Source organism: Felis catus, chromosome D4 (assembly GCF_018350175.1).
Source record: "Felis catus isolate Fca126 chromosome D4, F.catus_Fca126_mat1.0, whole genome shotgun sequence".
NCBI lineage: Eukaryota > Metazoa > Chordata > Mammalia > Carnivora > Felidae > Felis > Felis catus.
This window is the reverse complement of record NC_058380.1, coordinates 6,046,881-6,058,741: the sequence shown is the minus strand read 5'-3', so window position 1 is coordinate 6,058,741 and position 11,861 is coordinate 6,046,881. Positions and strand designations below refer to the sequence as shown.

The window sequence follows — 11,861 nt, the reverse complement described above, 5'->3', positions numbered from 1 at the left end:
AAATGTTGTTTTTCTTTAAGATTTTAGGCTTCCTGAAAAACTTCACGCAGATTGTTACACCCAGGCCAGTATTGCAGTTTTAGAGAAAAATACTTACTCTTCTGTTTGGGCCGCAACCATTTTTTGCCCAGGTACAACACTGCGGCCGTCACCACCATGTAGTTAATTATGGAGCCGACGCGAGAGGGGTAGGCAATGACAAATAGGCCAAGCACGTCAAAGAAGACCATGTGTCCATGGCGATACTTTGAAGAAGAAGGCAACACATCCGACGTAGCTAGATATTTAAGAACCGCTAAAATGTTGTCACCTATCAGTAAAAGAAAGACAACAGAGTTGGATAAGCCACGCGCTGTTTGACAGAATGTGAACGACAACAGTTTCCCACCCTCTCCATCTCCCCCCGGCCACCTTTCTCATGAAATTTCTCAGATGAGGCCCAGGCCTCCGCTCTGTCTCCTTTCCACTCGGAAGCTCGGCCACCTGGCCTTCATCTCTCCTTTGTCCCAGAACTATCCTTTCCCTGCTGTTATCGAACCCAAACACTGAGGCTCATTCTGTTCACTTAACGGGTATCTCGCGTAACAGCCACCGCTCTGGTTACCAGAAATTCGGTGCCGACCCAAGAGACACAAAGCCTGTCAGGAGGCCCACAGGCACCGAACCTTAAGGCACACGTGCCTTAAGAATAATGAGTGTCGATTCTGTCTCAACTCAGTAAAGAGAAGTACGGGCATCCCGTGGAGTCTGAGAGGTTAGGGAGGCCTTTCTGTGTAGACGCTCCTTGTCAAGCGCTTCCGTCCAGGCCGCCACCACGGAAGGACGATGGGAGCGCCCGCCCACACGGACAGATCAAGTCCCCAACGAGAGTCCAGGGGCAGAACCAGACTCCCCAGAGGTGTTCGCTCACCGACAGAGCGGAGGAGTCTGAACCGAACACAGGGGCAGCGACAGGCCTTGAGCCACCGACTGGCGGCCCCCCTGCCGCTCATCCCACCCCTTCCTCCGCCATCCACTTACACACCACACTACCTTATCGTGGCATTTGTGTCACTGGCTCGTCTGCCTTCAGATATGCTTTCCCCAAAAGCTCAGGCTGAGTCCTCTGTTCCAAAAACCGTTCCCATTCTCCACGCGTTTGTGGCTTCCTCCAAGTCCTTCACGCCCACACCCGCGTTCCCAGTTCGACCGAGCGCTCTCCCGCCACAGCGCGATTTCCACTGGGCCGCTTCACAGAGCCCCCGTCTCCATCGGACGGAGTTCACGTCTCCTCCCTCCACGACTGCTCCGGGTCAGGTCACCTCCCCACATTCCTATTACAACCGATGGCACATCCTTCCCCAGCCAGCTGGGCCCTACACTTCGCAGCCGTCCCTGCTGCTGGCCACCTGACCCGTCCCTTCCTTCTGACCGGGTGGCTCTTCTGCGACTTCCATTCAGACCGCAGTCTGCCACTCTCCTCACCGACGGTCCACACGTGTACACACACACACACACACACACACACTACTCTCGCTCTGCTCTTGCCCGGAGCATCCTCTTCTATGCGGGGTGGGGCCACATCCTACCAACTTGTGAGTTAAGGTTCACGATCAGCCACCCCTCCCCTGACTACTCCAGACCTCTCTGAAAGTACGTGGACTCCCTTGCCCTGTGTGGTCCTGACACTCATTCTAGAACCCACTCACCTGCCCTCATACCTGACCTGGACTGATGGAACTCTTCTCCACCTGGGCAAACTGCCCAGACACGTGCCTGTACCTCCTCCGACATATGCCTTCCATTCTGGCTACATGCCCGTTGCTCAGCAATCCTATGTTAACCCTGGGCCCGCTCTCTTTCCAGTGCCTCACCACCAACAATCTTATGTTCTTAGTTGCTAATCTAGACTTCAAGGCTAAAATTCGGGCCCTCAACTCTAACTGCAAAGCCCCACCCGGCTCACGCACACCACAGGCCGCCTCCCTGAAGCACAGTCCCCGGGGATATTTACAGGTTTGCAGGTCAGCCCTAACATTCCATCTTAACACAGATCACGAGTTTACATTTGAATACCAACCTGCTCTCTGAATGGAATCTGTCAGAATTCTGTCTGCTGTGTCGTACTTGGTGTGATAGATGTATCCGTTCTCAATAAAAGCTAAGTCAATTCCTAAGACACACAGGAGAAAACAAACAAAAAAAAAATGTCATTTGCTTTAAAGATCAACCTTTCTTTAGGCCTATTTAGTTAATGTATCAAATTCCAAAAAGACAAAACGTCAAAGCAGTGACATGACTGCTTTGTCACACTTGTGAATGAATACCATATAAATTCTCTTCCAAATTCTTACAGAATCTGTAGCCATGGTACATAATGACCGAGGAAGTACACACGTCGGGGAGACATTGTAAGTCACACGGCAAGGGGTGGGAACACAGAGCTCAGGAGGCCATCGAAACTTCGCCATTTCCAGCCCTGCCGGGCCAGGCCGAACTCTAGATTCCCAGCAGCGGCACAAGCCGCCAGGGAACTGGCAAAGACAGACCACAGGCAAAGTCAAAGGCCCCTCAAGGAGGTACTGCCACCTGTGGGGAATGAAGTGCTAACCAGCTGCCCGCCCCCCGCCCCCCGTCCCGTTCTGCCGCAGTGTGGGGCAAGATGACATGTTCTAGAAAAGGCAAGCATTTAAGTAGACCAGAGTTTAAAAGGAAAAAAAAAAAAAATGCCAGGAAATCAGTTTCAGTGAGTCAGAATATACAGTTCTCCCGTAGAAAACATGCTTTCAGAAAAAGCTGTTTACTCACAAACTCGCAAAAAACAAAACTCGCTACTGGTTAATTGCCGTCACGCCACAGCCCACGACAAATACCTGGTATGTTCCCAAAATCCCTGTAGATGCGGAAGTCGGTGTCTGAAGGAATGATCCCACTCTGGAAAACCTCCTGGGCCACCACTGATGCAAACGGGTGTTTAGCGGCAGAAACATAGGCCTGGACCAGCCACGGGTTTTCAGGACCTACAAGGACAGGTGAGGACTCAGGTAAGGGAATGTGGTCATGTTTTAACACACCCAAAACGGTCCTGTGGTGGTCTGGGGAGGCAGCTCCAGACTTTGTTTTCGTCTTTTTTTCTGTGTTTTCTAACACTTCTCTGATAAGCGTATGCAACTTTCACAATGAGAAATCACCTTTCAGAAAGCAAAATTATTTTTAATTATAAAGTAACTGCACTATGAAAAGTTTCAGTTTAAAAATGAGAACCCACACAACAGTCCATCATTCTACGACAAGTACTGTCACTTTTCCATCTTCAGTTGTCCTACAAACATCTGGTTGTGTGTACACAGCTGTACTCACGACACGTGCAGTCTGTCCACTGTGCTTTCGCTTAACAGACTGAACACGTTCTCCTGAGTTGCCAGGTACTACAATTACCATTTTAATAGCTACAACTTTTCTCTGAAAACACCCTAAGTTTTGTATTATTACCGTTTATATTTTTGATCATTATTCATAATTCCGCATAACATCTTCACGCATATACGGCTTTTTCAAATGCGGGAGATTTTTCTTTGGGACGGTGAGATAAACTCTATTATTGCTCACGGCTACGCTCTGCTCCCTCCCACGTGACTCATCACGCCTCCCGCAGAAGGAGCATGTCCACATCCTCACCCTGTTCCCTGCAGGTGCGGCCCTGGAAACTGCTCTGGCCAACAGACTGTGAGAGGAGAAACATGACCCTCAGCCGAGAAGACACTCAGGGACCATCACACAGTCCCTCCCGCCTGCTGACTTTGGCCAGGAGATCAATATGTCCCTGATGGACGCTTCTCCTTTAGTCTGGGTCCCATAACGAAGGGCACACATGGAACAAAACCATGGAATGTTCGTAAGCACAGTTATTCAGGAACCAAAACGTACTGAACAAGATATAAGCCTTTGCTGTTGTAATCCACTGAGATTCAGGGATTGTTTGTTCCAACAAAATTTAGCAAAAAGTTGACTCTGATAGGCACATCAAGTCATTGTATTTCAGGCAATCTAAGAATATCAAGATGTTTATAACTTTATAAACAAATAATCAAATTGCTTTCCTACTGAAAAAATGATCATAAAAGGTGGAGATGGGGTGGAGTGTAACACTACAAAACCAAACGCCCAGGTGACCCAGATACTCGTCACCAGACACGGATTTTAAAACAACTATGATGAATATGTTCAGAAACACAGCAAGAATTTTACAAGTGCAATCTATCAAAAAAAAAAAAAAAAAAGGAGTCAAATGGAAACCCAATAAAAACTGATGTTAAGAATTTTAATAGATGGTTTACTACCAGGTTAAACACAGCAGAAGAAAGGATTATAGAGCAACAGAATTAGGACATAGAAAAAAAAGAAAGGATGGAAAATATAGAAATGTATGGAAGAGACATATGTGGCACAGTTAGTTCCACAAAAAAGAGGACACAGAATGGAGCAGAAGCAACGTTCTGAAGAAGTAACAGCCCATAATTTTCTAAAAGTCATAGAAAACATCAAACTATGAATTCAAAACGCTCTATAAACCCTAAGCAGGATAAATACAAAGAAAAAAAAATAGACCTAGCATTAAGATCTTTGCTTTTTTCTTTTTTGACACCAGTATTTTTTATTTAAATTCTAGTTAGTTAACACACAACCCACTGATTCCTCGCTGAGAGACAACACCCAGTGCTCATCCCAACAAGTGCCCTGCTTGATGCCCGTCCCCCACCCAACACCCTGCCAACAACCCTCGGTCTGTTCTCTGTATTTAAGTCTCTTATGGTTTGTCTCCCTCTCTGTTTTTATCTGGTGTGTGCTTCCCTTCCCCTGTGTTCATCTGTTTTGTTTCTCAAATTCCAAGTATGAGTGAAATCACAGGATATTTGTCTTTCTCTGACTTATTTCGCTTGGCATAATACACTCTAGTTGCATCCACGTTGTTGCTGTGGAAACAGTATGAAAGTTCCTCAAAAAAAAAAAAGTTAAAATCAGAACTACCCTACCACCCAGCAAGATCTTTGCTTCTGAATACCATTATCCACTAAAAGGAGGTCTCCTTAGGAAATGGCTAACCCCAGCTCCGGAGCTAGGAAAGTACAAAAGTAGTCGTGCCAGGAGTGAGAAGTGCTCCAAGAAGCCCCTCCGAAGGACGCAAGCTGCAGGGGAAGGGGCTACCGCTGGCCTAACTGGAGACAATTCATGCGTTAAGATGGCAGCAACAGAATACATCATCCATAAAATAAAAACACATGAAACATGGAAATAAATACACAAACAAGGGAGAAGAGAAAGTCTTCGAGAACTCCAACTAATAGCTACAGACGAAATGATGGAGCCAGAACTCTTAATACCTGGCTAACATCACGTAGAAATGCTTTGGAGCAAGAATCTCAATGTCTGCTGAAACAGGATCAAAGTCTCACGAGAAACAAGGCAGGTACAGTCTCAGAGGGCCTATCACAAAGGGGAAAGCAGTTAGAAAACCTGGCAAATACCACCATCAAATGACCAGAAGTTACCATCATCAGTGCCCAGACAGACAGGAGATGCCTCCCGACAGGATGCACGGAGGACACAGATGTGAAAGGAGAAAGGGAAAACAGCGGTGAGAAAACCTAGGTGATCAAATCTTACCATGTTAAAATACTATTACTATTACAATTAGATGTTAATAACCAAAGGTATACTATTAAAATACTATGAAGGAGCACCGGGGTGGTTCAGTCAGTTGAGCGCCCGACTTTGACTCAGGTCATGATCTTACGCTTCATGGGTTCGAGCCCCGCATCAGGCTCTGTGCTGACAGCTCAGAGCTTGGAGCCTGCTTGGATTCTGTGTCTCCCCCACTCCCCGCAACCCTCTCCCACTCATTCACACATGTGCGTGCTCTCTCTCTCAAAAATAAACGTTAAAAAATTTTTAAATAAAATACTATGAAAACCATATGAAAAACAGGCAAAGCTAAACTAGAAAAGAGAATATCCTGAATAGCAGGACGATAATGCTACTCTGAGGTGAGAGAGCAGGTGCTGTATCTGAGAAGGGGCAGGTGACAGCCACCTGGAGGGTGTGACAGGAGCCCGGCTTCTCACCTGGGGCTCAGAGGTATGCACCTCACCATGACTAAGTTTTACACTTCTGTATTTGTGATGTGTGTGTTATAGAATCACTGTGATATAGCTAATAAAACATGACAATAAAATGCTATTTGATCCTGGATTAGAGGTCTGATTTAAAAAAAAAAAAACACAAAAATAGGGGTGCCTGGGTGGCTCAGTTGGTGAAGTGTCTCCCAGTTTCAGCTCAAGTCATGCCTGATCTTGGGGTTCATGAGTTCGAGTCCCAAGTCAGGCTCTGCACTGACAGCACAAAGCCCACTTGGTATTCTCTTTCTCTCCCTTTCTTTCTGCCCCTCCCTTGATCGTGTTCTCGCTCTCTCAAAATAAATAAACTTAAAAAAAAAAAAAATTAGGTCATTATTGGAAATCATCTACTAAATAACGGTTTTATATTGTCATATTCTATGAACATCATAAATGTACTGTTATGAAGGGACATATCCTTGTTCTTTGTCTACTGAGATGATTATATTGAGATTATCAATTGAGATGGTTTTTCTCCTTTATTCTGATAATGTGTGAAATAGATTGATTTTCAAATATTAAACCATTCTCATTTAACCATTCACTAAAGTTGCAGGATATAGAATCTATATACAAAAATCAGTTACATTTCTCTACACTAATGATGAAGTATGAGAAAGAGAAATTAAGAAAATAAATCCCACTTATAATTGCAACAAAAATAGTAATATACCTAGGAATAAACTTAACCAAGGAGGTTAAAGACCTGTCCACTGAAAAATTTTAAGACATTAATGAGAGAAAATGAAGATTATTTACTTCCACAGATAAATGGAAAGATGATATTCCACGTTCAGGGACTAGAAGACCTAATACTGTTAACGTGTCCGTAATGCCCAGAACAATATACAGATTCAACGCGATCCCTATCAAAATTCCAATGGCATTTTTCACAGAAATAGAACAATTAAAAATCTGTATGGGAGCACAGAAGACTATGAATAGCCAAGACAATCTTAAGAACAACAATGCTGGAGGCACCACACTTCCTGATTTCTAACGATACTACAAAGCCACAGTAATCAAAACAGTAAGGCACTGGCAAAAAACCAGAATACACATCAACGGAATAGAAGAGAGAGCCCAGAGATAAACCCACACATACATGTTCAATCGATTTATGTGAAAAGAGCCAAGAACATACATATACCGGGAAAGAACAATCTCTTCAATAAATGGTGCTGGAAAAACTGGACAGCCACACGCAAAAGAATGAAATTGGACCACTCTGACATCATACACAAAGATGAACTCAAGACTGATTAAAGATTTGAACATAAAACCCAAATCTAGGGGCACCTGGGTGGCTCAGTCAGTTAAGCATCTGACTTTGGCTCAGGTCATGATCTTTGGCTTAGGTCATGTAAAATATGATCTGTGCTGACAGGTTGGAGCCCAAAGCCCACTTCAAATTCCATGTCTCCCTCTCTCTCTCAAAAATAAACAGTAAAAAAAAAAAAAAAACAAAACAATGCGGGTTTAGTAATGTTCTTTGACATTGGTCTTGGCAATGATTTTTTGCATTTCACACCAAAAGCGAAGACAACAAAAGTTAAATAAATGGAAATACGTCAAGCTAAAAAGCTTTTTCATAGCAAAGGAAACCAACAAAATTAAAAGGCAATCGGCAGAATGGGAGAAAATATTTGCCTATATCTTGATAAAGGGTAGATATCCAAAATATATAAAGCACTCCTACAACTCAATGGCAAAAAAAAAAAAAAAAAAAAAAAAAAAAAAAAAAAAATCCAATTAAAACCTGGGCGAAAGATTTGAAGAGATATTTTTCCAAATTAAGACATCCAGATAGCCAATGGGTACACGAAAAGGGGCTCACCATCACTAATCATCAGGGAAACGCAAACTGAAACCACGACTTATGCACACCTGTTAGAATGGCTTTTACCGAAAAGACAAGAGATGACAGGTGCTGGCAAGAATATGGAGAAAAGGGAACCCTGTGCACTGCTGGTGGGAATGTAAACTGGAGCAGCCACTCTGGAAAACAGTGTGGATCCCCACGGACACTGCGGCATTATCTACGATAGGATGTGGAAATAACTGAAGTGTCCATCGATGGACGAATGGATAAAGAAAACGTGGAATATGTGTACGACGGAATGGTATTCAGCCATGAAAAAGAAGGGAATCTTGCCATTTGCAACAGGATGGATAGGCCTCGAGGGCACTGTACAAAATAAGTCATACAGAAAACTAAATATCATATGCTCTCTCTTATATGTGATATCTAAACAAAAATCCAAACTCATAGATACAAGGAACAGACTGACAGCTGCCGGAAGTGGGGGCTGGGGGGTGGCTGAAATGGGTGAAGGTGACGGAAAGGTACAAACTCGAAGTTATGAAATAAGTCAGTCCTGGGGATGGCACGCACAGCATGCTGACTACAGGTAATAATACCGTACCATACCGGAGCTGCTAGGAGAATAGATCTTAAAAGTTCTCAACACAAGAAAAAAATTATAACTATGAAGATGGATGTTAACTAAATGTATTGTGGTGCTCACTTTGCAGTGTGTGCAAATATTGAATCATTTTGGAAACCCAAAACTTAAGGGGAAAAAACATCTCATATTCTTGGAATAAGCTCAACTCTGTTGGAAAACATCATGTATACACACATACACACGCACACACACGTTGCTGGATTCAGTTCGCTAATATTTTATTTAGGATTTTCACATCTAGGTATGGCAGTTATCTAGCAAAGCTGAGCAGATGCACACGCGGTGACTCACTAATTCTACTCAGAGGTGAGCATACACACACACGTGTACCAAAGACGTTCACAAGGAAGTTCACAACAGCACCATTCCTAAGGGCCAAAACCCACAATCTAACATCACCGGTAGAGTGGACACTCTCATCACTGGAACAGTATTTAGCGATAAAAAAGAAGTCTGCCACACACAAGATCGATGCATCTTACAGACATGCCGCCGAGTGAAAAAGGAAGCCATACGTAAGGGAAAACCGTGCATGAGTCCGTTTGGAGAAAGTTCAGATACGAGCAAAATTAAACCTGTTAAGACAGAAGTCAGGATAGCAGTAACCTTGCTGGGAGGAAAGGCTGGGAAAGGTCACAGGGGAGGCTTCTCGAGTACGGGCAATACTCTTAGTCTTGATGTGGGTTCTGGTCACAGGATTATATTCAGTTTATAAAAACCCCTCAGGCTAAACACGCAGAGCCGCATGCTTTTCTTTCTCGATATAAGACAAAGACGCTTAAGATGTCAAGTTCATCTTCTGCATTGTGCCATAAAAAATACTTGCAGGGGCACCCGGGTGGCTCAGTCCAAGTTCTGACTCTGGCTCAGGTCACGATCCCGTGGTTCGTGAGTTCAAGCCCCACGTCGGGCTACGTCCCGGCAGCTCAGAGCCTGGAGCCTGTTCAGATTCTGTGTCTCCCTCTCTCTCTTCTCCAACCCCACTCGTGCTCTGTCTCTGTCCCTCAAAAATGAATAAACATTAGGTAACAAAGCCTGTAAAAAATGTAAGACCTGTCAGCAGGAAAGAAATTTAGTTTTAAATATCCACTACCCGGCCTTCACCCGCTTAGAGAGCTCCAGCCCCGCTCCGGCTTCTCACTGATCACCTGCTGAGGCTGCCAGGTCAAGTTCTGGTGTAAAAAGGAAGACAGATGGGCAAGTCAGTCAGCTCCTGGGTGAGACGCTCCCCAAAGTACAAACAAGGCAAAGGGAGCCCTCAGAGGAGAGATTCCGGAGCTGAGGATTTCACGCGGTGGTGAAGACTCTTGAGGAGCGGGCGCTAACACCACCCCAACTTTACAGATGAGGGACTAAAGCACGGAGCACCGTGTGACTTGTTCGAGGTGGCTCGCCGAGGGGGTGTGCTCCGGGGGGATCTGAACGCGGTCGTCCAACTAGAGCCTGTGCTGGGCGTTCCGGGAGCCCAGCAGGACAAAGAATTCCACTCCTGAAGGAGTTCGCACTAGATGAGAAGAGAGAAATGAGCAGTGGTCTGGGGGTGAAGGAGGTCAAAGTGGTTTCCCGAAGAAGAGAGGAAAGGCGTGTCGAGTGCAGACGGAAATGATCTGACAGGGAGGGAAAAATGAACGATGGAAGAGGGGAAAATGTGAGGTCACCATTAATACAAGCAGTCTGCCACGTGCGGACCTGGAAAGCGTTCTCAATTCTTCAGTCTTCTTAAAAGCCAAGAAGACTCTGCAGGACTCAGATCTGCGTGCGTATGTGCACTTACTTCTCCACGATCAAGTCCTACAAGTGGGTGTGTCGGACGGAAGCGTCCACACGTGTTTTCAAGCAGTCGCTACGGCCAAAGTGCCCCAAACCGCATCGATCCACGCTCCCCCTGGCACTGTACGCAACCACCTGTTTCTCTACATGCATCAGCGCTGGGCGGTAGCCTCCCTGCTTTTTGCAAATCTAAAATTCAAAAAATTCCAAATAAATCAATAAAATTTTAAAAAGTCTTATTGTTATCTGAATTTACATTTCTTCTGAAATAAAAGCTTCACTACTTACTCGGGCAGTTTCTTTAAAAGTTAAACATTAATTTACCATACGAACCGGGAATTTCAGCCCCGGGCATCCCCCCGTAAGAAAGGAAGATGTAGGTCTTACACACAGACTTACACACAAATGTTCACAGCAGCATTATCCACGATAGCCTAGAAGTACAATCAATCCACATGTCCATCAACTGACAAACGATGAACGAAATCCATCAGTCTATACAATGGGCGTAATTCAGCCATAAAAAAGAACGAAGTACCCCCACGTGCTACAACACGGATGAACCTTAGAAAATAGCACACGAACTGAAAGAAGGTAGACTGAGAGAGCACGGGGTCTCTCTCTGGGGCAAGAAGGAGATTCTAAAATGGACTGCGGTGATGATCACTCAACTCTGCGCACAGATCTAGAAACCACTGAATCTTACCATTAGTGGGTGAATTACCGGGTATCTGGGGGTAGTAGAGTCACAGGGCATGGTACTGTTCGCCAGAGAAAAAAAGGAGTCTGTGACCCCTTGGCTTTTGGGCTTTCTTCTACTCGAGGTTGGTAGTATCTGAATTTCTCACAGGGCACAGATATTAACTGGTTTAATCTATGCATTTTATCACACCTTCAGAATTATTAAGTCAGCCTTACTGAGTCATGATATAAATCACTAATCTGATAAGCTAAGTCATTCCTTCATGCAGTCTGGCCCTTTAAAAACAATTAGGCAGTAATGATTATTCCAGTCTAGTCACTAAAAACCCCGAATGAATCTCTGAGGGGACAATGGAGCACCAGAGAGAATAGAAGTTAGAAGTTCCCAGGACAGGACCTGTGCCTGTTTAAGGAGCCCAGCGGAACCCCAAATCCTGGTGGCCTTCCCCTCTTCTGGTCAAAGCGGAGGCGAGGCTGACTCGCTCCGGGCGGCGGCACCCGCGGGTGAGACACAGGGAAAGGCACTGAATGTCAGAGCCCGGAGAGCCGGCGTGTGTGCGCTGCAGCCACCAGGATCAGCCCCCAAACCTGGAGGGAAACGCGGCCTAGAAACTCGGAGACAGGAGGGAAATACTCTCTCCAAACCTCCTGCAGGACGCCCCTCCGGAAAACATTACTTTTCAAGTGTGAGGATTTTCTTTCCGCACGAGTGAAGCACGTGAACTGCATGCACAGTCAGTCCTCCAACAATACGGCTCGGAACTCGGCC

At 45.2% G+C, this 11,861-nt stretch overlaps 1 protein-coding gene across 3 annotated transcripts in view; it reads right to left on the bottom strand.

The window, feature by feature from the left end:
• ERMP1 (endoplasmic reticulum metallopeptidase 1) overlaps window positions 1-11,861 on the bottom strand; it is a 45,582-nt gene that overhangs the window by 22,650 nt on the left and 11,071 nt on the right. For all 3 annotated transcript variants that reach the window (XM_023243275.2, XM_023243274.2, XM_023243273.2), the window contains 3 exons: window positions 2,853-2,999; window positions 2,060-2,152; window positions 98-310 (listed from right to left, as the gene is read on the bottom strand). In XM_023243275.2, coding sequence (XP_023099043.1) covers window positions 98-310; window positions 2,060-2,152; window positions 2,853-2,999 — 453 coding nt within the window. The remainder of the gene's footprint in view (window positions 1-97; window positions 311-2,059; window positions 2,153-2,852; window positions 3,000-11,861) is intronic.